Source organism: Bos grunniens, chromosome 1, assembly GCF_055505025.1.
Source record: "Bos grunniens cultivar Pamir isolate PY7600 chromosome 1, Bosgru_T2T1.0, whole genome shotgun sequence".
NCBI classification, from domain to species: Eukaryota; Metazoa; Chordata; class Mammalia; order Artiodactyla; family Bovidae; genus Bos; species Bos grunniens.
In genome coordinates, this window is record NC_141165.1 from 47290389 (window position 1) to 47318266 (window position 27878).

Here is a 27878-nt window from a genome sequence, read left to right on the forward strand (position 1 = left end):
GTTTTTGCTTTGGCTCAGCCTCTTCATTCTTTCTGAAGCTATTCTCCACTCTTCTCCAGTAGAATATTGAGCACCTATTGACCTGGGGAGTTCATCTTTCAGTTTCCTATCTTTTGCCTTTTCATACTGTTCATGGGGTTCTCAAGGCAAGAATACTGAAGTGGTTTGCCATTCCTTTCTCCATTGGACCACGTTTTTACACCTACCTAATTTTACCTTTGGGCTTCTGCAGTGGCTCAGAGGGTAAGCAATCTGCCTACAATTTAGGACACCTGGGTTCAATCTCTGGGTTGGGAAGATCCCCTGGAGAAGGAAATGGGTATCCACTCTAGTATTCTTACCTGGAGAAGTCCATGGACAGAAGAGCCTGGCAGGCACCTTTGCTATACTTTGCCTTTCACTTCACCTGGCACCTGATTCTTAAAAACAAAGAATAAACACAGTTTCACCACTACTCTCACCATCACCATCAAAACAACCAAAGAACATACCACCCACTCAACCAAGCCAGAGGTTAACGCTCTGAGTAAAAACTTCTTAAATGTAACTTTCTCCCCCATGTCTTTGGCTAGTTGGAAAGGTGGGTGTGAGGGAATGGTGACCCCATGCCTGGGGCTTAGGGCTGAGTCAGATGTCCTTTGTCCTTTCCCTCTGCTTCCCCCTTGTGCCTTCTTCCTGACCCTCCCTTTTCCCTACCTTTTCTCATTTCTCCTATTTACCTCCCCACACAATTTCTAGCCCTCAAAGCTTCTATCCCTGGTTGGGGCCTGAGTCTGACCTCCTACTAAGACCACCTGTGACGAACTGTCCCTGGTTCTGATGGTGTCTGATCAGAGCAGCCTCCCTGGCACCACATGCACTTAGCAAAGGCATCTTCTAGTCCAAGGATCGCTGACTGCTCAGCCAGCACACAGTTGCCAGGAGCCGCCCTCTCCTTCTCCAGCTTCTCCTGGGTCTTGGCAAGCAAACAGTTCAATGGTTAGTGGCCACCCAGTAGGCTACTTAGGGCTCGTACAGTTTTGAAAGGTACAGACCTTTTTTTCCTATCTTGACGCCCTCTCTTTTTTATTTTTTAAAATCCTTAAAATTAATTCTTCTTGGAGTACGGTTGATTTACAATGTTGTGTTAGTTTCAGGTATACAGTAAATTGAATCAGTTATATATATATATCTCCACTCTTTTATAGTTTCTTTTCCCATATAGGTCAATATAGAGTACTGAGTAGAGTTCTCTGTGCTACACAGCAGGTTCTTACTAGTTATTTATTTTTATATATGCATATGTGCTCAGTCACTTCATTTATGTCTGACTCTGCAACCCCATGGACTGTAGCCTGCCAGGCTCCTCTGTCCATGGGATTCTCCAGGCAAGAACACTAGAGTGGGTTGCCATGCCTGTTTCCAGGGTATCTTTCCAGCCAAGAGATCAAACCCATGTCTCTTATGTCTCCTGGATTGGCAGGCAAGTACTTTCCCACTAGTGCCACCTGGGAAGCCCTATTTTTATATGTAGTAGTATGCATATGTAAATCTCAAACTCCCAATTTATCCCTCCCCGCTTCCCCTTTAGTAACCATGAGAAAAATATGGAGCGCTTCACAAATTTGCATACCATCCTTGAGCAGGGGCCATACTAATCTTCTCTGTATGGTTCCAATTTTAGTATATGTGCTGCTGAAGCGAGCACCACCCTGTCTTTTTTAATCCAAAATTGCTGTTATCTTTCTTTTACTTCTCCAGAATTAACTTCAAAATCTAAATGTTTTGCTTGGCTATCCTGTTATTTAGCCCTGTTGGTTTATTATTTAGATAAAAACATTCATCCTGAAATACAGGAATAAGAAAAGCGCAAGTGTGCTTACCTGGTGTATCAAATAAAACTCACCCAATTAATTCAGTCACTTGGCACAAAGGAGGCTCCTGTCTCCTCCAGTTTTTTAGTCTCTCTAGGATGCTAATTGTTTTTCTTTTGACAGTCTTATAATCTTGGCCTGAAGTCTAAAATCTGGCCTGCTGGGCTATGTGTCAGATTTGTAAATTAGATGACATCTGTTTTGAATTTTAACCATCTTTAATTTTCTTTCAAGCTGTCTCTTCCCTTATTCATTTCCCCTTCAGTTGTAAGGGTCAGACTTTGCCAGATGCTTTAGACAAAAGTGTGGATCTCTCTGCTTTGTGGGGCACAGATTAAAATTACTGAAGCTAAATGGTCACAATGAAGGCTATTCAGAGAAGAGATGTTGGGAGAGAAGCCTTAGCAACCATCCCAGAGAGGATGAGCAGCTAATACAAAAAGGGGGCAGTCCACACCAGTCTTTTTGAGGTTCCCACTGAATACTTATAATCGATTAGAAGGAGACTGATGGAGAGGGTTGAAATGGTGAAGTATTCTGAATTGAGGGAGAGGCTGAGGTGGTGATGGTGGTGGCAGTATTTGAAGAGCATGGTGACCTTTTATCTTTTAACATTTTTTTCTCTTTTTGTCCCTAGAAAAATAATAAAGGGAGGAGAAATGAATTTTTCTAATGCAGACCCATATTTGGATAGTGAGACCCCCTTTTTTTCCTCCTATCTACATATCTCTTAAATTCTTCTTTTCATGAGGAAGTTGTCTATTGCTAATTGGATTGGGCCTACTTTATTAAGAACCATTTTTCCTGTTGGAATGCCTTAATGTAACACCCTGTATAACAAGTTTTTCCTTTATACAAACCCTTTTCACACATATAATCTCACAGAGAGTCAATTGGCCTCTTGTAACTTTGCATGTGTAGAGGCAAGAAAGAATGGACAGACTGTTGGCCAGAATACATGTCTGAGCTTTTACATCTGATGCACACGCCAGTCACCATTGGAAGAAACGAGCAGGCTAGCTGTGCAGAGAATATAAAGTGGCTCCCCCAAACCCCAGCTGTAGAAGCTCTAAACTGAATTCTGAAACCACACCATGAAAATTAGCTAGCAGTGACTCTGCTTGCACACAGATGACAAATCATCCCTTCACGATGCTGGCTTTGGGTTTCTTGGATGTTGCCATGTGTAGGCTGTTGCTAGGTGTAAATGCTGTTTTTAAAGTGGAATATGTAGATAGCAGTGGTTTTCAATTGGGGGATATTTCTGTCTCTAAGGGGACGTTTAGCAATGTCTGGAGACATTCTTAGTACAGCTGAGGGGGAGCGTTGCCCCTAGCGCCTGGTGCATACAGGCCGGGGAAATGGTAAGTATTTCTAGAGTGCACGGGATAGCTCCACAACCAAGACTTAACCAAATGTCAACAACACCAAAATCAGAAATCCTGGTATTGTAGGAATCTGTACTAGATGTTGAACCAGGGAACAATAGATTGTAATATGCTAAATCAAAAGTATGGTGTTGAGAGAAAAGGGCACTTGCTACCTGTCTTCCTTGAATGAACAGCTATTGTTGAGATGACCATCTTGGCCAGAAAACATTCTCTGTGTGGAATGAGCCAAGAGGTGCTTTATATGGGCTCCCCTCCTGCTCCATCTTTTCTTGGTTATCAGCATGCTTTTCCATGTGCTTGTGGTCACTCGAGCTAGACACCTCTGGATTTTCATTCACTCTTCTCCCTTTCTCCTCAGCCCACCTCTCACCAGTAACTGATTCTTTCTAATTCCAAGCTGTCTCACCATGGAGGGAGCCGACTGCTAAGGCTCCAACAATAGCATCCTGGTCACCCTCTCTCTTGCCAGCTAAATCCATTCAGGGCTCCACCATGTCAGCCACTTCCTCACCTATCTAGTCCTTTAGTGAAGAAATATTGAATGCCCACTATCTGCTAATTACTGTGTTAGAAGCAGTGTTCATTCTCTGGGTAAAATCTTTGCAAGTCACCAGGTTGCTTACAGAACAAACTCCTTGCTTCTCTGTGAATGTGCCTCTGACATAACTTTTCAGTTTACTCTCCTGCACTCCACTGATGTATTCACTCCAGTCACATTGAACCAATTGCTTTTCCTCAGTCTGGGTCACACATTCTTAAGCTCTTTTATCTTTGCACGTGAGGAGTGTCCTTTGTATTTGGAGTGCCCTTTAAACCCTTATTTGGGAACTTTCATTCATCCTGTGCAACATGATCTGGTACCTATGCAGATGCCTAGCTCATGGAAGCCACTCAACAAATATGGAATGAATTTAAATTTCATCTTCTTTGTGAAACATTCTTCATTTCCCTGGCTGTATGTCTCTCTTGAGCCACAGCCTGCTATACCCACTTCCACTAACGCCTCACATGCACGGACTGTGAACCCTTTGAGGAATGGTGTTTCATGTCTATGTCTTGTTCTGTATCTCTTGGGACCTTCAGGCTCTGTGCCATGCTAGACATAAAGTGGATCCTTGTGACTAAATCTTCGCTATTTTGTGAGGTTGGCTTCTGTGTTTCTGGAATGCTATTTCAGACTGAAAATGATATGCATCATTTGTTAACCCCCCAACTCACAAAATCTGATGCTAGTCTTAAATGTGTCCTGCCCCTTCTGAAATTTTAGTCCATCTTTTATCATTTAGTTACTGTGTAACTTTGGGAAGAGAGTTAACCAGTCTCTGAGCCTTTGTTTCTTCCTCTATAAAATAGGAATAATGATAATTGCCCTTCTCAACTTGTAGAGTGATCATGAGGATCAAATGAGGTGATGAATTCGAAAGTATTTTGTAACTTCTATGGTCATAAAACTTTCCAAGTGTCTCTCTATTCAAAATGTGACAAATACAATAAAACACCTCCCTCAATCTTGTATGGTCTAGACTTCTTGAAAGGACCAGATTTATCATATCCACTCTCTCCCTCCAACCCCAGGCATCCTATTTTATGCCCATCCATACCACTGGCAGATCACTCACTACAATCATCAGTAATTTTTAAATTGCCAATACCTGTGGACATTTATCTATTCTTCCTTCATTTGACCTGACTCCAGGCTGCCTCTGCCTGAGATGTTCTCTGCATTGGAGCCAGAGTAAGCCTCCTGAAACATGGATTCTGATCATATCCTAATACATAAAAATCCTACCATGGCTCCTCACAGCCTCCAGGATAAAATTTAAACTCCTTAAGAAGGTCTTGATGAAAGTGAAAGTGGAGAGTGAAAAAGTTGGCTTAAAGCTCAACATTCAGAAAACGAAGATCATGGCATCCAGTCCCATCACTTCATGGGAAATAGATGGGGACACAGTGGAAACAGTGTCAGACTTTATTTTTTGGGCTCCAAAATCACTGCAGATGGTGACTGCAGCCATGAAATTAAAAGACGCTTACTCCTTGGAAGGAAAGTTATGACCAACCTAGATAGCTTATTGAAAAGCAGAGACATTCCTTTGCCAACAAAGGTCTGTCTAGTCAAGGCTATGGTTTTTCCAGTGGTCATGTATGGATGTGAGAGTTGGCCTGTGAAGAAAGCTGAGCACCGAAGAATTGATGCTTTTGAACTGTGGTGTTGGAGAAGACTCTTGAGAGTCCCTTGGACTGCAAGGAGATCCAACCAGTCCATTCTGAAGGAGATCAGCCCTGGGATTTCTTTGGAAAGAATGATATGCTAAAGCTGAAACTCCAGTACTTTGGCCACCTCATGCGAAGAGTTGACTCATTGGAAAAGACTCTGATGCTGGGAGGGACTGGGGGCAAGAGGAGAAGGGGACGACAGAGGATGAGATGGCTGGATGGCATCACTGACTCAATGGACGTGAGTCTGAGTGAACTCCGGGAGTTGGTGATGGACAGGGAGGCCTGGCGTGCTGCGATTCATGGGGTCACAAAGAGTAGGACATGACTGAGCGACTGAACTGAACTGAACTGAAGAAGGTCTGTCATATCCTGCACCATCTGGTCCTTGCCTCTTATTTCATCCCTATTACCTAATATTGATGCTAGCCAGACAGAATGACTTCTGTTTCCAGAAAGTGCTGTGCTCTTCCACATACTGCCCCAAAGCCAGCCTGGTATAATCTGGTAATCTTTCAAGACTTGGTTCCAAATGTCACCTCTTCTGGGAAGCATTTCCTGATTTCAGCTTCCCATTCCTCTCCATTCCATGCAGAAGTAGGTACCCCAATCTGTGTTCCCCAAACTCCCTGACACAATCATAATTGGCATAATCTTCCCACTATTCTATAATTATCCACTTATTTTTTACCTACTCTCTGGACAATGAGCTCTTTGCTTAAAGGAATATGTTTTATCTCTCTATATGTCTAGCCGTTGGCAGGATTCCTGGCATAGAGTAAGTAATGATTTAAATGTTTGTTGAATAAATAAACAAATTCTATAAACATTATTATTTGTACTACATTCTTATTTCTTTACTGTATTTTCTGCACTCAGAAAATTGTTTTGGTTACATTCTGGTTTTTACAGATTTAGAAAAATTCTGGCAAATGTCATAATTTATTCAGAAGTTACTCTATGTTGAGATAGTGAGTTTGGCTTTCTTTGGAAACTTTGATGCCTACAAAAGAAAGCATAGCCTTTGGTGCTATGCCTTCATGGGTTTGCAGCAGATCCTGAGGTCCCGAGAAATTCCTGCTCACCTGTCATTTCTGGCCTTGGTGGTTTCCAGTTGTCGGGTAAGGAGCTTGGAAATGGCAGTGAAGCTGTTGCTCATGCAGAAGATGTCTCTGCTCTGTGGGCCCAGGATGGAGGAGAATGTGTCCGTGATGCTCTTGATCTCCAGCAGGAGAATATGATGAAATGAGTGCTCCATGCTGGCCAGCTGACTCACCAGGAATGGCAGGCAGCTCCTGGCTCTCTCCTGCAAGAACAATGGAGAACACATACAATTGCTGGTAGGGATGAAAACGGGTGCGGCCACTAAGGAAAACAATATGGCTGTTCCTCCAAAAACAGAACTACCCTATGATCCATTAATCCCATTTCTGGGAATCTATTCAAAGGAAACAAAATCATTATCTCAAAGAGATACCTGCACAGCCATGTTTGCAGAAGCATCACTTGCAACAGCCAAGACATAGAAGCAACCTAAGTGTCCACTGACAGATTAATGGGTAAAGACAATATGGCACACATGCATGCAATGAAAAGTTATTCAGCCACAAAAAAGAAGGAAATCCCACCATCTGTGACAACATAGATAAGTCTGGAAGGCATTATGCCAAGTGAAACAAGTCAGAGAAAACACAATTACTTACTGATATCTCTTTTTTTTTTTATAATTTTATTTTATTTTTAAAACTTTACATAATTGTATTAGTTTTGCCAAATATCAAAATGAATCCGCCACAGGTATACATGTGTTCCCCATCCTAAACCCTCCTCCCTCCTCCTTCCCCGTACCCTCCCTCTGGGTCGTCCCAGTGCACCAGTCCCAAGCATCCAATATCGTGCATCGAACCTGGACTGGCGACTCGTTTCATACACGGTATTTTACATGTTTCAATGCCATTCTCCCAAATCTTCCCATCCTCTCCCTCTCCCACAGAGTTCATAAGACTGTTCTATACATCAGTGTCTCTTTTGCTGTCTCATACACCGGGTTATTGTTACCATCTTTCTAAATTCCATATATATGCGTTAGTATACCGTATTGATGTTTTTCCTTCTGGCTTACTTCACTCTGTATAATAGGCTCCAGTTTCATCCACCTCATTAGAACTGACTCAAATGTATTCTTTTTAATGGCTGAGTGATACTCCATTGTGTATATGTACCATAGCTTTCTTATCCATTCATCTGCCGATGGACATCTAGGCTGCTTCCATGTCCTGGCTATTATAAACAGTGCTGCGATGAACACTGGGGTACACGTGTCTCTTTCCCTTCTGGTTTCCTCAGTGTGTATGCCCAGCAGTGGGATTGCTGGATCATAAGGCAGTTCTATTTCCAGTTTTTTAAGGAATCTCCACACTGTTCTCCATAGTGGCTGTACCAGCTGGCATTCCCACCAACAGTGCAAGAGGGTTCCCCTTTCTCCACACCCTCTCCAGCATTTATTAGTTGTAGACTTTTGGATCGCAGCCATTCTGACTGGTGTGAAATGGTACCTCATAGTGGTTTTGATTTGCATTTCTCTGATAATGAGTGATGTTGAGCATCTTTTCATGTGTTTGTTAGCCATCTGTATGTCTTCTTTGGAGAAATGTCTGTTTAGGTCTTTGGCCCATTTTTTGATTGGGTCATTTATTTTTCTGGTATCTCTTATATATAGAATCTTAAAAAAAAAAGTCAAACTCATAGAAACAGAGACCAGAAAAGTGGTTACCAATGGCTAGATGGTGGGGGAAATAAGTAAAAGTTAGTAAGGGGTACAAACTTTCAGTTATAAGATGAATAGGGGTTTGAGAGGCTAATGTATAACATGGTGACCACAGTCGCTAACACAGTATCATGGAACTGAAATTTGCTAAAATATATGGGATAATGGATGGGTTAGTTAAATTGATGAGAGGAATCCTTTGATATACATATATGTATATCAAATCATCATGGTGTACACCTTAAATATCTTATAACTTTACTTGTTAATCATACCTTAATAAAGCTGGCAGGGGGTAGGAGGGAGTGGAGAATAATGAAGAACTAAGGCCTGTATTTCAAAAGAAAGTCAGAGTCCCATGACCTGCAGATGACAGCTCTATGGGGAGTATACTTACAGAGCTAGCTGAAGCTAACAATGTTTCATTCATGATGCCTCTGAATTGGCTTCTTTGAGGTTTTAATTTCTTTCCTGACTGCCAGGACAATTTTTAAAAATTTTCCTGTTACTCCCTTCTTAAGAATATGTAGTTTCATGAGCCTATCTTGCCATGTCCAAAGCTCTCAACCACCGCTAGTGATCTGACCTCACACATCCACCCTTCCGGACTATAGTTCTTCCTGGGGGCCAAGGTTCCATGCCAGTGACTCACTAACTCCACACGGACACGGGAGGCCTGATCAGTGGCACCCTCCAGCCATCCACCTGTCGGATGATGGCAGGCACCATACTACCTCTTCTCCACAGGGTATCTTCACTCATCTATTCACTTTAAGCATCTGGCAGCATGTTACAGATTTATGTGCCTGGTTGAACGAGTAGATTCTATTAGTTAGCTTTAATCAAGTTAACTCTCACAATTGACTTAAACAGATTCCTTCAAAGAAACTGATGATGAAAGACAATATGAATAACTTAGGTATGAATGAATAAGAAAATGGCTTAGCGGACAGGTCTCCTATACCTAGGAGAACTCATCAGGCATATTATGGGCTGACAAGTTTTAATCCAACATGACTGGAAGAGAGCCATAAAAATTCAAAATTATCTAGAAGGTTATTTGAAATGTAGATTTGTGGCCAACATAAATAATGATATACCATTAATAATGTAAAATATGCTTATTTCATCTTTAACTGCTCTTTTAAAATATTTTTTACTTTTTAAAAAATTAATTTATTTTTAATTAAAGAATAATTGCTTTATAGAATTTTGCTGTTTTCTGTCAAACAGCAACATGAATCAGCCATAGGTATACATATGTCCCCTCCCTCTTGAACCTCCCTCCCATCTCTCTCCCCATCCCATCTCTTATGTATTTAAAATTTTTTATAATGGTAGTATAATAGAATATATGTATAATTATAAACAAATATATGTCAGAGATTGATGCTCAAAATCCTTTTAAGTGATAGGTGTACAGGTCTAAATTAACTCTTCCAGCTAGGAATTTCCCTGTTTCCTTTGTTACAGCATTTTGAGCCTTCATTTCTTTCACGATGTAACTCCTGTCTCCTTCAGGAAGCCATCCCTAGTGACCTCTTCTGTGTGAATTTTCGTTGTATTACAAATTCTTTTTTAAAAATCTTGATGGGCTTCCCTGATAGCTCAGTTGGTAAAGAATCCGTCTGCAATGCGGGAGACCTGGGTTCAATCCCTGGGTTGGGGAGACCCCCCTGGAGAAGGGAAAGGCTACCCACTTCAGTATTCTGGCCTAGAGAATGCCATGGGCTGTATAGTACATGAGGTCGCAAAGAGTTGGACATGACTGAGCGACTTTCACTTTCACTTTAATACTTGGTTTCATTTGATATTTTTGTTTACTCATGACTTTTTTTCCATCACCAGATCAGTACTGCAAGTCTATAATATGCCTGTGCTAGACTTGAGTCTGTCCACGCCTTGTGCTCTGTTAACACGCACAGATTTAATTCTTACCATTACCCTAGGACATGACCGAAGCGACTTTGCATGCATGCATGCATTGGAGAAGGAAATGGCAGCCCACTCCAGTGCTCTTGCCTGGAGAATCCCAGGGACAGGGGAGCCTGGTGGGCTGCCGTCTAAGGGGTCACACAGAGTCAGACACGACTGAAGCGACTTAGCAGCAGCAGCAGCAGCAGCATTACCCTAGGTCACGCGAGTGGCAAAGAACTTGCCTGCCAATGCACGAGATCTAAGAGATGCAGGTTCAATTCCTGGGTCAGGAAGATTGCCTGGAGGAAGGCATGGCAACAACCCACTCCAGTATTCTTGCCTGGAGAATTCCATGGACAGAGGAGCCTAGCCGGCTACAGTCCCTGTGGTCGCAAAGAGCTGGACATGACTGAAGCAACTGAGCACGCATGCAGACACTAGGTGGCAAAGGTGAATGAGAAGCAGTCTCTGCCTTTAAGGAGACCCGCAATCCCCCCTTCCATGTATAATTTCCTAATGTTTAAATGTACCACTCAAGTCTCCTAAAGGTGCTACTTCTCATACATCAATCAACCTGGCACAGAACTGAGCCTGTAGCATCTATACTCTGTGTATGTCTCAATTCACTGATTTAAGTAAACCTTGTATTCCAAGACATGTATGTGTGTGTGTGTTAGTCACTCAGTCGTGTTTGACTCTTTGCGACCCCATGGACTGTAGCCAACCAGGCTCCTCTGTCCGTGGAATTCTCCAGTCAAGAATACTGGAGTGGATAGACATTCCCTTCTCCAGGGGATCTTCCTGATCCAGGGATTGAACCCAGGTCTCCTGCATTGCAGGCAGATTCTCTACTGTCTGGGCCACCAGGGAAGCTCTAAATGCCAAGATATGACTTTACAAATAAAGTATGTATTTGCAAAGGCATTCTGTGCTTTACAAGAAATACTTAGTACAGAACAGATTTCAGTAGTGAATATCCCTAATTTTTAGTACTTAACTTGGTTTTCAAAGATTCCATGTATAATTGCATTGGAACACATCTCTTGGGGTAGAGGTACTTGCCAATCAACTCCTTAATAACTATTTGTTAAGAACCTCTGTTAGTCGATCAGTCATGTCTGACTCTGTAACCCCACAGACTGTGGCTCACCAGGCTGCTCTGTCTATGGATTTCACAGGCAAGAATACTGGAGTGGCTTGCCATTCCCTTCTCCAGGGGATCTTCCCAACCCAGAGACTGAACCCAGTTCTCCTGCACTGAAGGCAGAATTTTTTTTTTTTTTTTAATATTTATTTATTTTGCTGCTCTGGGTCTTAGTTGCGGCATGTGCGATCTAATTCCCTGACCAGGGATCAAACCCTGCATTGGGAGTGCACAGCCTTATTCACTGGACCACCAGGAAGTCCTGCAGGCAGATTCTTTAGTGTTTGAGCCACCAGGGAGCCCTAGGGCACAGTGCTCTGTGGGACTGAGACACACTTCTGTGAGCTGGATAGCTAACTGAAGAGAAATTTATTCACTGAAGGATAACAATATTAGATGAATGAAAAATAAATACCACTGGGACAAGTTCCTGGTAGCCTATTTTATACATTGGCTCATGAAATTGCTAGGTAACAGAAGGGAAACTTAAGTACTCTTTTTGAGTCTAATATTTTTTTCAATGAAAGCATGAAATATTTTTTCAATATAGATGCTTTCATTCATGCAAGGGTTCTATATGTGAATTCATGGTGTGTGATTCATCACAGGGATGTTTTCCCTTCCTCATTTAAAGGCAAAAGCTGGATGTCAGGGTCCATACCATGTACCAGACACTGTTTTAGAAACTAGGAATACGGCACTGAAGAAAAAACAGTAAAAACTTTGCCACAGTAATGAGGCAGATAATAAACAAAATACATGTGTAAAATACAGTGTGTGTTGGATGCAGAAATGTGCCTCAAAGGAAAAAAGAACAGAATGGGGAGACCCACGGAGGGGAGTTAATGTCTAACAGTAGAGTCAGGTCAGATCTCACAGAGAATATGACGTGTGAATTCAACAGGTTTTAGGATCTAAATGCAACATTCTCAATAGCCACAGAAAACAATTACAGTAAAACATATCTTGATTGACCCAGGGAGGTCAGGAGAGATAAGAACTGGGACATAGGAGATGTGATGCTTTACAACAGAGAGTGCAATTTCAAATTTCAGGTAACGTCCTCTGCTTCAGCTTCAGATTCTTCTTCAGCAACTTTTTAAAAGTCAGTCTACAAACATTTCGCTTGCTTATCTAAGAGGTGTCCTTACGGTTTCATTAAGAGACCTTTTTTGAAAGCACATGTCTTCCTCAAGGTGAGGATGGCCGGAATCAACACAATTCTGGATGACTTTCTGGCCGCCAAACTGAGCTGAAGGGAAAATTAATCACAGCGCGGGAACAAGAAAAGCTATAACTGCTCTGGAACTCACACATGAAACCAAGCCAACCTCACGTCGTTTGTTCTAAAACTTTGGAGTATGTCCACGTACCTCACAGGGGTAACAGATGTGACTTTGGATTAGAAAGTGTGAGGTTAGGGTAAGAAGCGGGTTTAGGGGATTCTGATTTCTTTCTTGGCACCACGATATTTCATCTCTGGGGGCCAGTGACTGCATTTTTTCTGCTTTCAGTCATCCTGCCATAGGGACAGGGTCAACAGCACCTGTGTGCTTTAATGGCAGGGCTGACCTCATCCCTTCTGACATAAACTGATCATTTAATCTTAAAACAATAATAGCTGACCCACAGAGAGCACTTAATTTAAGCACCAAACCTATTCTATATGCTTTTTAGGTATTTATTCATGTAATCCTCCCAACAACACTGTGAGGTAAGTACTGCCATCGCTTCCATTTTATAAGAGGGAAACTGAGGCACAGATGGAGGACTAATCAGTCCAGGTCACGCTGCTGCCCGGGTCTCTACGTCCGTGTCTTCACTGGCTATGCCTCCACCCCTCCCATCCCAAACCCCAGACTCCCTGCTTCTTTTGCCTATATTTTATACATGTGATCCTTTTCACTTTATATTGATTTAGCAGTATAAATATCATAAATACCTTATAAATACAGAATGGAAGAGCAAGTCTTAAACTTTTTGGTCTTGGGAACTTTTTACTGTTTTAAAAATTACAGAAGATACCAAAGATTTTTTGTTTATCTGAGCTGTATCTATTGACATTTACCATCATTTAGTTAAATAAAAGAAATTTCAAAAAATGTCTGGAGAGGTTTTTGACTGTTACAATGGGGGATGGGAGGGGATGAGTTGGTAGTGTCTACTGGGCAAAGGCTGGAGATGCTGCTAAACAACCCACAGCCCCCTCGAAACCAACAGTTACCTGGCTCAAAATACCAATAGTGCCAACCTGAGCTAAGTGAAACTGGCTTTTTGTTTGTTTGGTTTCTTCCCTACAACATGTAGTGGTAAAGAAAACAATGAAGAGTACACTTGGTCCCACTGTCTTGATTTGTGCTAAGGCACTGGCAGCTTTACCCAACGTTGCTTCTGTCCTTTCAGTACAAATGTCAACCCTGTGAAAAGGTCAATGATGTGTATTAGTGTGAAAATAGCTTTGACCTCTAAGATCCCCTGAAGGGGTTTCAGAGGTCCAGGGACTGGACTGAGAATTGATGAACTAGAATCAAGGGTCAGCAAACTTTCTGTAAAGAACCAGACAGCAAATATTTTTGGCTTTATGGGCCATGTGGTATCCGTTATGGGAAAACAGCTACAGACAATAAGTAAATGAATAGGTGTGGCTGGATCTGGCTCACAGGCAGTGATTTGCTGACCCCTGAACTAGGTTATATGCTTGCAAAATTGCCTTGGCCATACCATTCATTTTTTGTATTATTCATTTTGTTTGTAAAATACTGTTACTGCTATCTCATAAAAACTCTTCTGTTACTCTTTGTTAGGCTGCATGCATATGTGCTCAGTCACAGTCATGTCTGACTCTTAACAACCCTATGGACTGTAGCCCGTCAGGCTCCTCTGTCCATGAGATTCTCAAGGCAAGAATACTGGAGTGGGTTGCCATTTCCTCCTCCAGGGGATCTTCTGGACCCAGGGTTCGAACTTGCATCTCCTGCATCTCCTGGATTGGCTGGCAGATTCTTTACACTGAGCCACCTGGGAAGCCCTTTTGTTAGGATAATAGAATGTAAATCAGAATGTGGCCAAAAATGAAAACATGGGAGCCTGGTTATGTTGATGATAGCTCCGCTCTATTAAGCATCCACTATGTGCCAGGTACTTGGCATCTGCTTCCTCACCTAACCCTCATGACAACATTGCAAAAATGGTAACAGGATGAAGATACTGGTAAGAGTGCTAATCATTTGATCAAGATTACACAAGATCTGCCTGACTTCAGAGCTTGAATATTGCCGCTTTAGCTAGGCTGAAAAAGATGGCTTAGTGCAGCCTTGTGAGCTACCACCTTTCTCCCTCTCCCACCCACAGCAGGCATCACCAGCTGATTATAGCATTCTCTGCCGAAACTTTCCAAGACCCTTTCTCAACATCACCCTCCCTGTGAGAGGGCCTCAACCCTGGCTGTATGTTATTAGAATCACCTGGGAAGCTGTTAGAACAATTTAAGTGCCCAATAATTCCTCTCCCGCACTCTGTTTCTATTTAATTTCATTGTAATGGGTGGCGTCCAGGCATAGGAATTTTTAAAACCTCCCAGATAATTCTAATATAATACCAGGGTTGAGAATCACTAGTCAACATAGTTCCAAATCTGTGAAAATTTGAGAATTTGCTGATATAGGAAATATGGATTTGGTCCTGAAATCTACATTTTTCTCTCTATCCTTTATCAATTTACAAGCGAATTAAAGAAAATAATATATTTTGCAGCCTGAATGAAAATATTTTAATTCCTGGGCATCTGTTATCACTTTTTTTTAATTGTGCCATATATTGTATTTCTTCATAATTCATCTCTTAGATGTTTCCACACACCAAAGAGACACTTGCAAGGTGCATTAGGAATGTAAATCAAATGAGCTTACTGTTAAGGCTTTCTCAGTGAAGCTTTCCTAGGGAAAATCCAGCTTTTGCTTAGGAACCCTCAGAAGCCTGAGTGGGGGACAGCAGTGTTTAACTGCTTGCATTTACATTCATTTCATGAGTCTCCTTCCTAAAGATGGTGCAGCTACTAGCTTCAGAGCAAGAGTTGAAGGGTTAGGATGGACACTCCCCCTTCACCTCAATTCCCTGGCTTCAAGAAACTCTGGAGCAGGGGAGTCAACTCTTTCTGATTCGTCCTGGGATTTTCCTTGTTTCAACGCTGAAGGTCCCTCATCCTGGGAAACCCTCAATCAAGGGCAAGTTGGGACATTTGGGCACCCCACTCTGGAGTGAGAAGGTGTGAAATTATTTCAGTTTGGAGAACTCTGCTAGACAGCCTAATGCTGCTGGTGAATGTGATGCTATATCTGTCTGGGTGTGTGTATATATGTGTGTGTGTGTGTATTGTGTGAATGTGTGTGTTTGTGCACACAGAGTTAACTATTACTATTCATAGTAGCTGTGTTCTACAAAGTCACGTCAGACACTGGATTAGGAAACATGGAAGCACTGTTTCTAAAGGAAATACAGGAGTAGGTTCCCAAAAGCCTACACCCACGTATTTTCATCAACTGATCAAAACATAACCTTGTTTTATGTGTGTTTCTATTTAAAGATGTCTTAAGTGATACAGATCATTAATTCATTAAAATTGAGCCCAGCCAAGAGTGCTGTAATTCATGGACAAATGCAACCTACGTAATTTTATCCATGAGGTGCCTCACAGCCATCTCATACTTGGGAAAACCAGAGAGCACTTCAGCACCAAACTTGGGACATTTTAGACATGAAATCACCAACAAAGAGAACAAAGATGAGAAAAACGTGGCACTAAATACATCATCCTTTTTTGTAACTAGGGGGCGGGTATATGACTTTATCCTGGGCATTTGGACTTGAGGTGAAATTTTCTGGGATGGGAGATTGACGGAAAAGGTTTTCTTCCCAAATAAGAATAGACACATGGAGGGACACATGCCTTTTCTTTAATCAGATGTTGCTGAGTCTACAACATATGCTGCCCAGATCTGTGGCAGCCATTTGGCAAGCAAAAGGGGACATGATTACAGGGTCATGTTAATATCCCAAGGAGGTGGAGAGGAAGAGCCTTATCATCAAGGGTTCCTGATGACCTTGTGGAACTTTTGGAGGGATCCTGGACCCATCAAGTCTTGCAGACTTCTTAAATGAGATAATAAATATTCTTATTATTGAAACTGGCTTTAGTTTGATATGCTATTACCAAACTCATCTTAGCTGACACAAACTCTTCAAGACTTTGGTAGGAGGAATAATGAAATAATACCTAAGAAGGACCTGGCATAGAGCAAATGATTTTTTTTAATGGCAGCAATCAATCATTATTATAAGTAGTATTTTTAATGTGTGTAAGTAAAATTTTTAGTAAGTAAATGTAAGTAAAAATTTTAAGTAAACTTTTAAATTTTAATGTGATAACACTGGAAATATCAATGAATTTAAAAATAAGCCATTCAGTAGAGGCCTAGTGTTTTATTATAAATATTATTGTTGTCAATGCCAGGCATACTACTAGCACACAGTAAATGTTTAATATTAATAGCTTTTTGACATTATGGGATACATGCTGTATATGAAAGAATAGATATAAACATATTTAAGTAATGAAACAGAACATTGGCAATACCATTGAAGGCACCAATGTGCCCCTCCCTTGTGCTTCCTTCTTCCTCTCTCTGAATACTCCTTTGCAGAGAAACCAATATCAGGTTTTAAAAGTCATTTTTAATTAGTGGGAGTCCACCTTGGAACATAAAAATTCTACTTACTGGTGGTGCATGAATCCTGGTCCTATTTTACTGGAAGGCTTTTAGGCTCTCCTACTCTGTGGTCTGTTCAAAGTTTGGGATACTAACCTTTAAAATAAAATTTTAAAGATCCTATTGACAGATGAGTTTATAGTCCCTCTTTTTAGAAATTCCAGATGACTGAGTCCAGGTCATTACAGACCTGTTTCTGCTGGAGTCAGCTGGTCTGTCTGTGTGATGTGCGAAGCTTCTCCACGCCAGCCCCTGCTCAGGGCCTCCCTGAATCACACCCACCTGAAGATTTATAGCTCTTTCTGAGACACTTTCTAGCAGCAGCCCAAACTGTTCCACTGCCTCAAAATTTCCCCTTGAAACAAGGAGCAGTTAAGTGTTTGGCTTTCTAGAAGCTTCCTTTACTGCATGGAAAGTAGAACTGGTTAGACACTAGTCAGACAAACAAAGAGCCCAGGCTGTTCTAACTGTCGATACACACGAGAGATTTCTTGCGATACGTATTTCCAGAGGAAGTCCCACCCTGGGAGAACAGGAAAGGTGGCAGTCCATGGAAAGCCCTCCCGACAGAGCAGGCACAGGAGTGGTGTGGTGGTCACAGAGGGGATCAGAAGCTCTTTCCTGTGTTCGAATCCTGGCACTACCACCAGCCAGTCATGACTTGAGCAAGTCACTTAACTCTGCATGGCTCAGTTTATGAAACAGATTAATGTACCCACCTCATAGAGAGGTTGTGAGGATTCAGTGAGTTAAAAACAAAGCATTCACAACAATGCTTGGCACTGAAAAGTGCTAAATAAATGTTAGCGATTATTGTTTCAGTGTTGAAAATCTTAAAGGTAAATGCAGATGTATCTAAATTATCACCAAAACTAAAACAATCTGTCTCAAAAGCCATATATCCCCTTAATTTTTCCAGATAACTTATTTTGTGATTTAATAAAGGTTTGGAAGTTCTAAAAATGTCCAAAACCTCAATACCAGCTCAGTAAGCAAATATAGGCCACTGTTTTGGTAACCTGTGAAAAATTTACCTAGAGGTGAAATTTGTTCAACATTTTACCAAGATAGCCTATTTCTCTTTTTTTAAATGTTACATGAGGGCTTTCCTGGTGGCTCAATGGTAAAGAATCCACCTGGCAATTCAGGAGACATGGATTCCATCCCAGATCTAGGAAGATCCCACATACTCAGGGCCACTGAGCCCCTGTACCACAACTATTGAGCCTGCGCTCTAGAGCTCCGGGAGGCACAGCCTATTAAGCTCAGGCACCCTAGAGCCTGTTTTCTGCAACAAGAGAAGCTACCGCAACAAGAAGCCCAAGCACCCCAACTATATAGGAGCCCCAACTCGTAGCAACTGGAGGAAAGCCTGTACAGCTATGAAGACCCAGCACAGTCAATAAATAAATAAATAAGATTATTTTTTAAAATGGTGCCCAGACAAGGATACACTCTTCTAGCCTGAAAATACTAACACAAAAATAAATGTAAAATGCTTGCAAAGTAAGTAGGCATCAAGTGCTGTCAGTTTATCATATTCAAAAGCTAAGATTCAACCATTTTAAATATCAAACATTAAGAGAGCAAGCTGCGTGAAATCCTTTTTTGTGGAACAAAGTAGAGAATAAATAAAAACATTGTTGATGTCTCTCTTAGGCAGATAATCCTCCAATTTTGAGCTGATTTTTAAAATAGCATTCCGAAACGTCACATTCCTCAATTCTTTCTTTTATCCTCTGGTCATGCCTCAAGTTTCTGTATATAAACTTGGAGTTAATTGAACATATTTTTCTTCCCATTGATAAACACAGCTCTATTATAATTTAAACAGATTTATATATTCTAAATAATCATTTAATCCAATGTAAAGGGAATGAGTTCCTATCCTTTCCTTATTATTTTTGATTCAGTTTCTATGATTTTAGGAACACAGTTTCCATGGGCACACGTAGAGTAATAAATCATGCCTAGTAAAACAATACTGTCTAGGCAAAACAATTTAAAAAAATAAGTCCCAGTAATAAATTTCAAGAAACAGCTGATGAAAACAGATGTATCCTTTGTTTTGAATGAACCTCAAATTTTCTAACATGGCAAAAATTAGAGATCAGCTGGACTCAGTTCAATTCCATGCACTTGGCACAGAACGCTAAAGTAAACCATGCCCTTGTTAAAAGAAAAATACAAACAGAAAACACAAAGTATAATTTTTGCAATTATGGCTTTTATTTAATATTTAAATGTGGAACTTACTATGTCTTCCTCAAAGAGGTGTTTTAATGAAGTTGACTTAGGATTTAAAGTAGAAATCATAGAATTTAAATGTAGCTTATTTTTATGCCTTGCTATTTGAGACAATAATGTAACCAAATAAATTCTGTTTTTAATATGATTGCTTTTTTAAAAGGGCAGAAAACTGAACATGGTCTCCTGTCAGTAAGTGTTTCTAATTTAAGAGTATTTTCCCCTAAATAGCATTTGGTGTGGCCATATTTATGTCTGAAAACACAAATCTCTCTTCGTTTGTACTGAGAGTTAATCTTTCAGCATCTTTTCTTTGCATTGACCCCCAAATACTTATAGATTTTAAAGCTTGTAGAAATCTATCTAATTTGAGCTTCAAGCATAATGTTGTTTTGTGGGTTGATAAAGGATTTAGAGGTCGGATTTACTCGTTAAAAACTGGGGGCTTGGGAACTTAGCCTTTTAAAGGTAAATCTTTTGTGTGGGCTCAAGCGACTCAGAATGAATTATACAGAGCCAGAATTTCTTCTCCCACCACACCATGGTCCCTTCATGTAAATTACCTCTCATTGATTATCCCCAACAATGGTTCCACTATTTCTTTTGCTTCAATTAAGCAAACTTTTTGAAAGAGCATTGAGGATTTTAGCATTGAAACATTTTTGCAAAACTCAAAGCAGCAGCCCATCTTTAACTACACAATATCTATTTAGCAAATGTGGCATAATCACAGAATGATAGAAAAAGTAACCACAGATCTTCTGGCCTAATCATGGAAACCATTTTGAAGAAAGTTGCTTATTATGGGCCCAAAAAGAAAGGAAAGAAATAGGGAGAAAGAAAAAGAAATTGTGTTTGAACTTTTTGCCAGGAAAAAAAGAAAAAGTGCTTTGTGGTTATTAGAAAAGGAACACAATATGGTATGATTTAACTCAATCGAACTATACATCAGCTACAATTGAACTTTCCATACTTTACTCATTACATTACATAATTTACTCATTATACAATTAAAAACAAGATGCCTATCTTTCTTTGCACCTACTTATTAAAAAAAAAAAAAAGCCAGGATGTTTTATTCATGGTAGCTGACATATAACTCCCAAAATACAAGTTAGACAGAAGTACTTGGATAAGTATTACCTCATTATGTACAGAGGAGAATGAAGTGGAAAAATGCAGTTTGCAAATGTGACCTTGCCTAAGATTGGCAATTTCCTTAGCTAGGATAGATTAAGTTTTTCTGCTACATGTGTGCCCCCTATCCCGCCAATGCTCCCCTTTTCTGTTGCTGCATTTTGCCTTGGGTTAATTATTTCTGGTCTCATAGCAATGTTTTCTCATAGCAATGTTTTCTCATAGCAACGTTTTCATTGTGAACCTCTTGAACTGCTTGCTGGAGGTAAGCAGGGCATAAATAAATAAGTAAATCAAAATATGCAAACAAATTGCAGCTAATAGGATGGGGTTTGAAGGTAAGGCTGGCCAGGGTGTGCTTGAAAGCGAAGGTCTGAAATGTACTAGCTTGGAGGAAAAAATTACTTCCAAAGTGCTTTCTACTCACTTGTGAGCTCACCTTTATGTAAACAGTGGAAATAAAGCAGAACAGCCTGTTTAGGATTTTTAGATAAGGCTGTGTTGAGATCTTGAACGGACTCATAGTCCATTTTTATCTTAGTCTTTTTGGGCTTCTCACAGTTTTGAAGACTACTAAGTCCAAGATCATAGTGTTGGTAGATTTGGTTTTTGGTTCCATAGAGGAAGGGGACAACAGAGCTCCCTGAAAACTCTTTAATAAGGGCACTAATCCCATACATGAGGGCTCCACCCTCAAGACCTAATCACCTCCCCAAAACTCCACCTTTTAATACCATCACTTTAGGATGAGTCTTCAACACAGGAATTGTGGAGATGGCTGTGCACATTTAGACTAGAGCATGATGTAATTTTGCCATTTCTCAGCAGAATAATAGAAGCGTCACCTCATTGTATTCATTGTTTTCATTTTATCTACTTTGTGGGATACTAAAACCCATGCATTTAGCCTTCAAAGTAATTCTCACTTTCTAAAGTGGAAGATGGTAGAATATTTCCTTCAGGAAATCTCTTTAACTTCCCATTTCTTCCCATTGCCCACTTTCTCTGCCAATTTAATCTGTACCTACCAGTCTTGAAGAGAAAGAGTTGATCACTAAATCATGTTTTGGGAATGCAGAGCTATCACAGAGAAGGTGGGCTCTGGGAAGTGTTTCGAAGGAGGAAGAAATATTTGACTGAGGCAGGGGCCATTGTCACAGCTGAAGAAAGATTGTCTCTTAAGAAGAACATAGTAGAAGGAAGAGCCAGAGAAAACATAGACAGCAATAGGAGTTTAGTATAATCCAGGGATCTCTAAAATCAACCAAGAAAATAAAGACTTCAGTAACAGGAGATAGGAAAGTGTTTGTTTTCCACTTTTCTGGGTGAATTGCCAGATATTTGAAACTCTATGGAACTGACACAGCACTGAAGTTGGGAAATCTACAGTTCTGAAAACATTCACTTTCCAGGCATCTCAAATTTATTAATCGTAAATAGCAACTATTTATTTACCTACTCTAGATGTATTTATTACTTAACAAGGAATAAACTGATGCCAAGATACCCTTCTCAATGTAATTTCTTTTCTGTTATCTACATGTAAATAACAAGACTCATTCTGGTTAATGCTAAGAACTCTAGCATGAACATTTCAGTGTGACAGTCCATTGCTGATCTGCTGACTGTCAGATACATCTTTTAGAGGCTGTGAACTAGCACTAAGCTCCCCACTCCTATTCACTACTAAATAAAACCAGGCTTACTGTTTTTGATAAATAAGAAAGAGAGCTGAAATGTAAATATCAGCTCAAATAGTACAGTTATGGGTATGCAATAAAACTCATCAACTTTCAAGTGTTCTTGTCATAATTTTTGAGAGTAAAATTATTTTTAAAAAACCACAAAAACCCTTAACATCATGATGACACTATCTCTGTGTCAAATCGTGCTGGGAGTTTTGGGGATGCTTCTAGATCCTGGTTAAAATATGATGAGTCAAGTAAAAAGAAAAAACAAGAAAAAAAATTGGAAATTTAAGCAAAGGAAAATCTTGTATATACACTCCCTAAGTTATTATGTATAAAAGTGCTAATTAGGAACACTCTCCTCATCCTTCCCCCATCACCACCCCCTTTTCCACAGGAGTGGAGATGGGGTGAGGAATTCTAGGAATGTTACATAGGAAGTATCAAAGCCCAGTGCAGGATCCTTTCTAAGAGAAGAAAAACCAGAGCCCCTTCCAACAACAGAAGGGTTGATTTTTATTAAATATTTAACTCTGCTCTCTCTCCAGTGCCTTGCCCTCATCAGATGTGTGACAAATGCTCAGAAACTGTGTAACAAATACTGCTTGATGTTCCCTGGGTTTCTGTTTACTCTAACATTGCCAAAGATGGTCATTTTTAAAGGTTATTGACTTATTACTTCGTAACAAAATGAGTCTTACAAAGAAACTCTGGGGGTATGGCTGTGTGTGTTTATAAACCATACATGAATCATGCATGCAAGTACACATGTGGGTATGTCCAGACCTCGGGGGAATCCTTGAGTAGATAAACCCTATGGGAGCTGGATCCTTGAGACCAGTGCATCTTACACTTTCATGTGCACACAGATCACCTGGGGATCTTGTTACCTTGTAGGTTCTGAATGTAGTTCCCAGTGATGCCCAGTGCCAGAGACTACACTTTGGCCACCACACAGAAAGAAGACCAATAGAACCTGAAAACCAATAGCTACAACCCATGACTGGAACCCTATGTCTGTAGTGTTCCTGGTCTTCCTTATGACCTGCCATGTCATCAGCAGCTGTCTACTAGCATAAGACCTATACTAGTGTTAAGTTCCAATCTCGATCTAACAGCTGGTCAGCAAATATTTGTGGTTCATATGCTAGGAACCCATTGCAGGGGTGGGCAGTGCAGGGGGACAGAGAAGTATAAGGTACAGCGGCCTCTTTTGCAGTGCTTAAAGCAGGTTAGGATTGGTGCGTGGATTCATATACCAAGTGAACGGAAGGCAAATGCAACCAGAAGTCAGGTGCAGACTCGACGTTGCAGATGTGCACTCTCCCATGCTTAGAGAAGGGGAGATGATGATGGCCGGGGAAGGTATGGAAATGAACTTTTCTGGGATCGGGCTCCCCAGAAACAGACCCTGGGATGATTTATGTGCAAAGCATCTATTTGGAAGTTCAGGAGATGAGGATGGGAGTTGAAGAATGAGACAGAGAAGGGAAATAGCTGGGAAAGGGTGCCTGGGAATTCTGGGAAAGGGTTATCTCATTAGAGGGTTGACAGAGTTGAGGTGTAAATACCCCCATCGTTGGTTGAAGGCTGCTGAGGAGGCTGGGGGGATATTCCTCATATATCTATCCTGCCATGCATGTTAGCAGGGTGGCTTTGTGAAGCTGAGGAAACCCACAGGCTCAGAAATGCAGGTGCTGGCAGTTAAAGGGGCTGGCTTATGCTGAAGAGATTTGTCTGAGGGCTATGGGCAGAGCCAGGTCTGTGCTATAGCCTTTGAAGAGCAGCAGGATTTGAGCTGGAATTAGGAACTACTTTATCCTCTCAACTCACCTGCTGTCAATGCCCAGCTGTTGTTTGATGAATCCAATATTCATTTACATCTTAAGTTCAAGCCTAGAAGGGTAAATCACTAAGTAGAAAATTTCTGCTTTTGCTGCAGCAACCACAGGCCTACTTCCTCACAGATATTGGCATAAGAAAGTCAGAAGTCCCCTCTGAAAAGAGGAGATGAGATCTGTGGGGATCAGGCTGACAGTCCTTGGGGCTCAATCCTGAGGAGAGACTGGTCAGGCAGAGGCCCCTTCAAGGACTTGCCAAGCTCTCCCCTCAAAGAGGCACTGAGAGCTCTCAGTGGTTTGGTCAGTTGGCCTAAATTACAGTTGATAATTACAAGACATTGTTGAAAATTGCTGCAACATGTAACTTTTGTAACCATTATTTACTATCCTACATTTGTAACTATTTGTGGGGACTGTTTGTCCTTTTACCAGGCTCTTTAGTTTCTTGGAGATGCTGAGGTACACAGTATTCATTTGCTTGTCCACACAATAAAGGGAAACAAAACACTGGTGACCTGGACACCAGTGATAAATAAGTATAGAGAGAGAGGGTAGAAAACAGGACCTGTCTGCGGATGGATGAGGAATGTCGCCGTCTGGAATGAGTCTGCACCAGCTTCAGCCCTCTCCCCTCTTCCATTATCCATTCCACGCCCCAGGCACGGTTTCCAGAAGGCTGAGGGCCTTCCCCCCGCTACAGCAGGCCATTGTAGCTGCTGTGTCCTCCATGGATACTCTCCTCCTCCTCCCCTGACATCATGCTATCATCCAACAGGCCTCACTTAGAACATGCTTCCAAACTCCGCCACCCAGGGTGACTTGTTTCCTTCTTGATACAGATCAGAAACCGGTAGTAACGGGCACCAAAATAAACTTTAATAATCTATTTGTATATCTCTGTCCCCCACCAGCCCGTATTCACTGTGAGCCTCCCTAGGGCAGAGACCATGTCTTTCTCCTCTCTGTGTCTTCATCACTACCAGTACTCAGGCTTGCATCTAGAAAGAATCATCGACTCATCCTTGCATCACAGACACAGGTTAAGGAAAATCAGTTCTATTATGTGAAAGAATATTCTGTACATACTTGAAGTTTTTTTTTCTTTACACTTTGTAAGAGATTATTAATATCATTTACAATTAGCATGTAACCTTTTTACAATATAAAAAACAATAAAGCTATTTGCATTTTGGAAAAAAAAAGAAACTTCCCCAATCGATGACAATTCTGTAGTAGTAAATAGCTACCAGCTGGCGCTGACCAAGGCTTCCCAAAGACTCTGAGCAGACCAAGTTTTATCTAGATTCCCCACCCTAGGGGAAACTGGGGTGTTTAAGTCACAGGTCCTTCCTTTTGTGGAATGGCGCCCAGAGTCTTTAGTCTTGACCTGCAAGCTAAAGGTGCACAGCATCCATCCAGGTGCTGTATCGCAGGATGTTTTTCCACAGCCAGGATGAGGACAGTAATGTGGTTCTTGTTGCCTTTGTCATTCTTTTCCTTTTCCTCCTGAAAGTGTTTTTGTGGAAGGCCTGCCGGATGTCACAGAAACCCGACCTGGGCAAGATGTGTCACTTCTCTACTTGAAAAGTGTCCATGACTCTGAGCCCAGAGAGGATGTAATAAACACGCTCTGGTGCTTGGCCAGCATATTCCAGCCAGTTAGGAAAACAAGGCAGAGGGCACAGGATTTCACGCCCACCCTGGCAGAGGCCAGGCTGGGAGGGCAAGCCATCTGATTCTTCACAGGTGCAGACTGCTGGTTTCCAGCTAAGGAAAACAACTGGCTGTAGCATCCTTCCACGTGCTATGAGATCATGTGTAAAAAGCAGCTTAGGGCATCTCTGTTTCCGCCATATGGGTTGGTTGCCTTGTGGGTCTGGCATGGGATGGGCAAAACACAGCTATGGAGGGTACCAGTGTGTGCCTTCTAATGAGATGAAGTCCTGGTGAGGATGGGGCTATTAAACTAAAATTGCTTCAGTTCATTTATCTGAGACTTACGTAGATGGACAGAACACATGAATTCAATTTGTCCTCTCCAGAAATGAAAGCCATTCCTAAAGGGCTCTCTTTTTCACGTGGACCCACATTAGAAGAGAGGGTTGTAATAACTGCAATATCTAACCAAGGGGCTGGGACCACTTGTATGGCTCAGAGAGTCTAATGGGTAAAGAAAACAATGAAAAAGAATAAAGCCTCTGGAACTGAAGCATTCTACTTCAGTTCTTCCTGGGCAAGAAAAGTCAACCTAGTCTGGATTTAATTTAGACCACTTCAGATTTAGTTAATGACAGGTTTTTTAAAAAAAATTGATGCAAACTTATTTGAGTTGTTTTTATAGGTGAGGAGCTGGGGACCACCTGCCCTTTATGGAAAGCAATGCACTTCCAGTGCCCCCAGGAAAACAAGGCCTATTTTAAATTATAAAAATTTTTATAAAATGTGGCTTTATTATTGTTTTTGTTATTTTTATTCCCCTCAGGAATGGTGGTCTGTAATATAAATTTAAAGCAGATATATATTCCACACTGAGAAAAAAATTATATATACTAGTTACTTGTTAACAAAGAAAGAAGATACAGCCAGTCCTACTTTATATCTTTAATGGAACATATAGTACCCATTCCTTTTATTTCTGTCCTTATTTTGACCCCACATACCCATCCATTCAGCCTCTTTCCCTGAGGAGCAGGGAAGAGGTGCATCATTTACTTGTTGCTGTCTTCCCTGATTTCAGTCTGTTGGACTTAAGTTCCAGTCTGTATCCAAATAAATGCAATGAGAAAGCCCTGGGCACCACTCAGGAGGTAATACATTGCTGATATTTATTGAATGTTTAGCAATTGCCAGACACTGTTCTCCATGCTTCAGCTGATTAATTCTCACAACAAAATTAGGAGGTAAATAATATTGCTATTCCTATTTAACAGATGAGAAAAATGAATCAAGAGAGGTGATGTAACTTGCTAAAGGCCACACGGCTGAGTCAGGATTCAAACAAAGGCAGTCTGACTCTTGAGACACCCTCTTAGCCACCATATTACAGCGTATGGATGTCCCCACATTCGGGCAATGGATTCTTACATAGACAGATCCCAGGTGGTGAACACTGCTTAGTCTACAGTGGTGAATGTTCCTCCTGGGTACTACGCTTCAACCAGCTTGCTGCCTGTGAAGTCCTCGCATATGAAAACCTCTTTTCATGATCCATTCAACATCATTTTTCTCTGATGTCACCTACCAAGGAGCCAGGATCTTTTGGAATCATAGACAGACATGCCTCATCATATGCTTTCTAATTAATAACACCAGGTCCCCTGTCAAACTCATTTTCATCTTTCACCTACTAGATAAATTGTACAGGCTCTGAAGTATCAACATTTTCCATCTTAATATTTTCCTCGCCTTCCTCTTAAGTTATAGTTATGTCACCTAGAAGAACTAGATGCTTGATTGAATGAAAGTGGCTAGTGAGAATTCAACCTTCAAATTCTTAATGATTAATAAGAGTGCTCCCAAATACTCACGAATTCTTTTGGCCACAAGTGAATTCAGATGGATAAGGTAAGATTCCTTCCTATGAGAGCTCAGAGGCTCATGGAGAATAAACAGACATGGACAGGCAAATTATGACTTGACACAGTCAGTATGACCTTTGCTGCTGCTGCTAAGTCACTTCAGTCGTGTCCAACTCTGTGCGACCCCATAGATGGCAGCCCACTAGGCTCCTCTGTCCCTGGGATTCTCCAGGCAAGAATACTGGAGTGGGTTGCCATTTCCTTCTCCAATGCATGAAAGTGAAAAGTGAAAGTGAAGTCGCTCAGTCATGCCTGACTCTTAGCGACCCCATGGACTGCAGTCTACCAGGCTCCTCTGTCCATGGGATTTTCCAGGCACAAGTACTGGAGTGG

At 41.2% G+C, this 27878-nt stretch overlaps 1 protein-coding gene and 1 non-coding gene across 9 annotated transcripts in view; both read right to left on the reverse strand.

The window, feature by feature from the left end:
* The window catches only part of VEPH1 (ventricular zone expressed PH domain containing 1), a 300739-nt gene that overhangs the window by 145423 nt on the left and 127438 nt on the right, over positions 1-27878 (reverse strand). For all 8 annotated transcript variants that reach the window (XM_086391814.1, XM_086391800.1, XM_086391821.1 and 5 more), the window contains one exon: positions 6547-6767. In XM_086391814.1, coding sequence (XP_086247940.1) covers positions 6547-6767 — 221 coding nt within the window. The remainder of the gene's footprint in view (positions 1-6546; positions 6768-27878) is intronic.
* LOC147379395 (U6 spliceosomal RNA) lies at positions 1581-1687 on the reverse strand. The gene has a single exon (XR_015135458.1). It is a non-coding gene; the product is annotated as a U6 spliceosomal RNA (small nuclear RNA).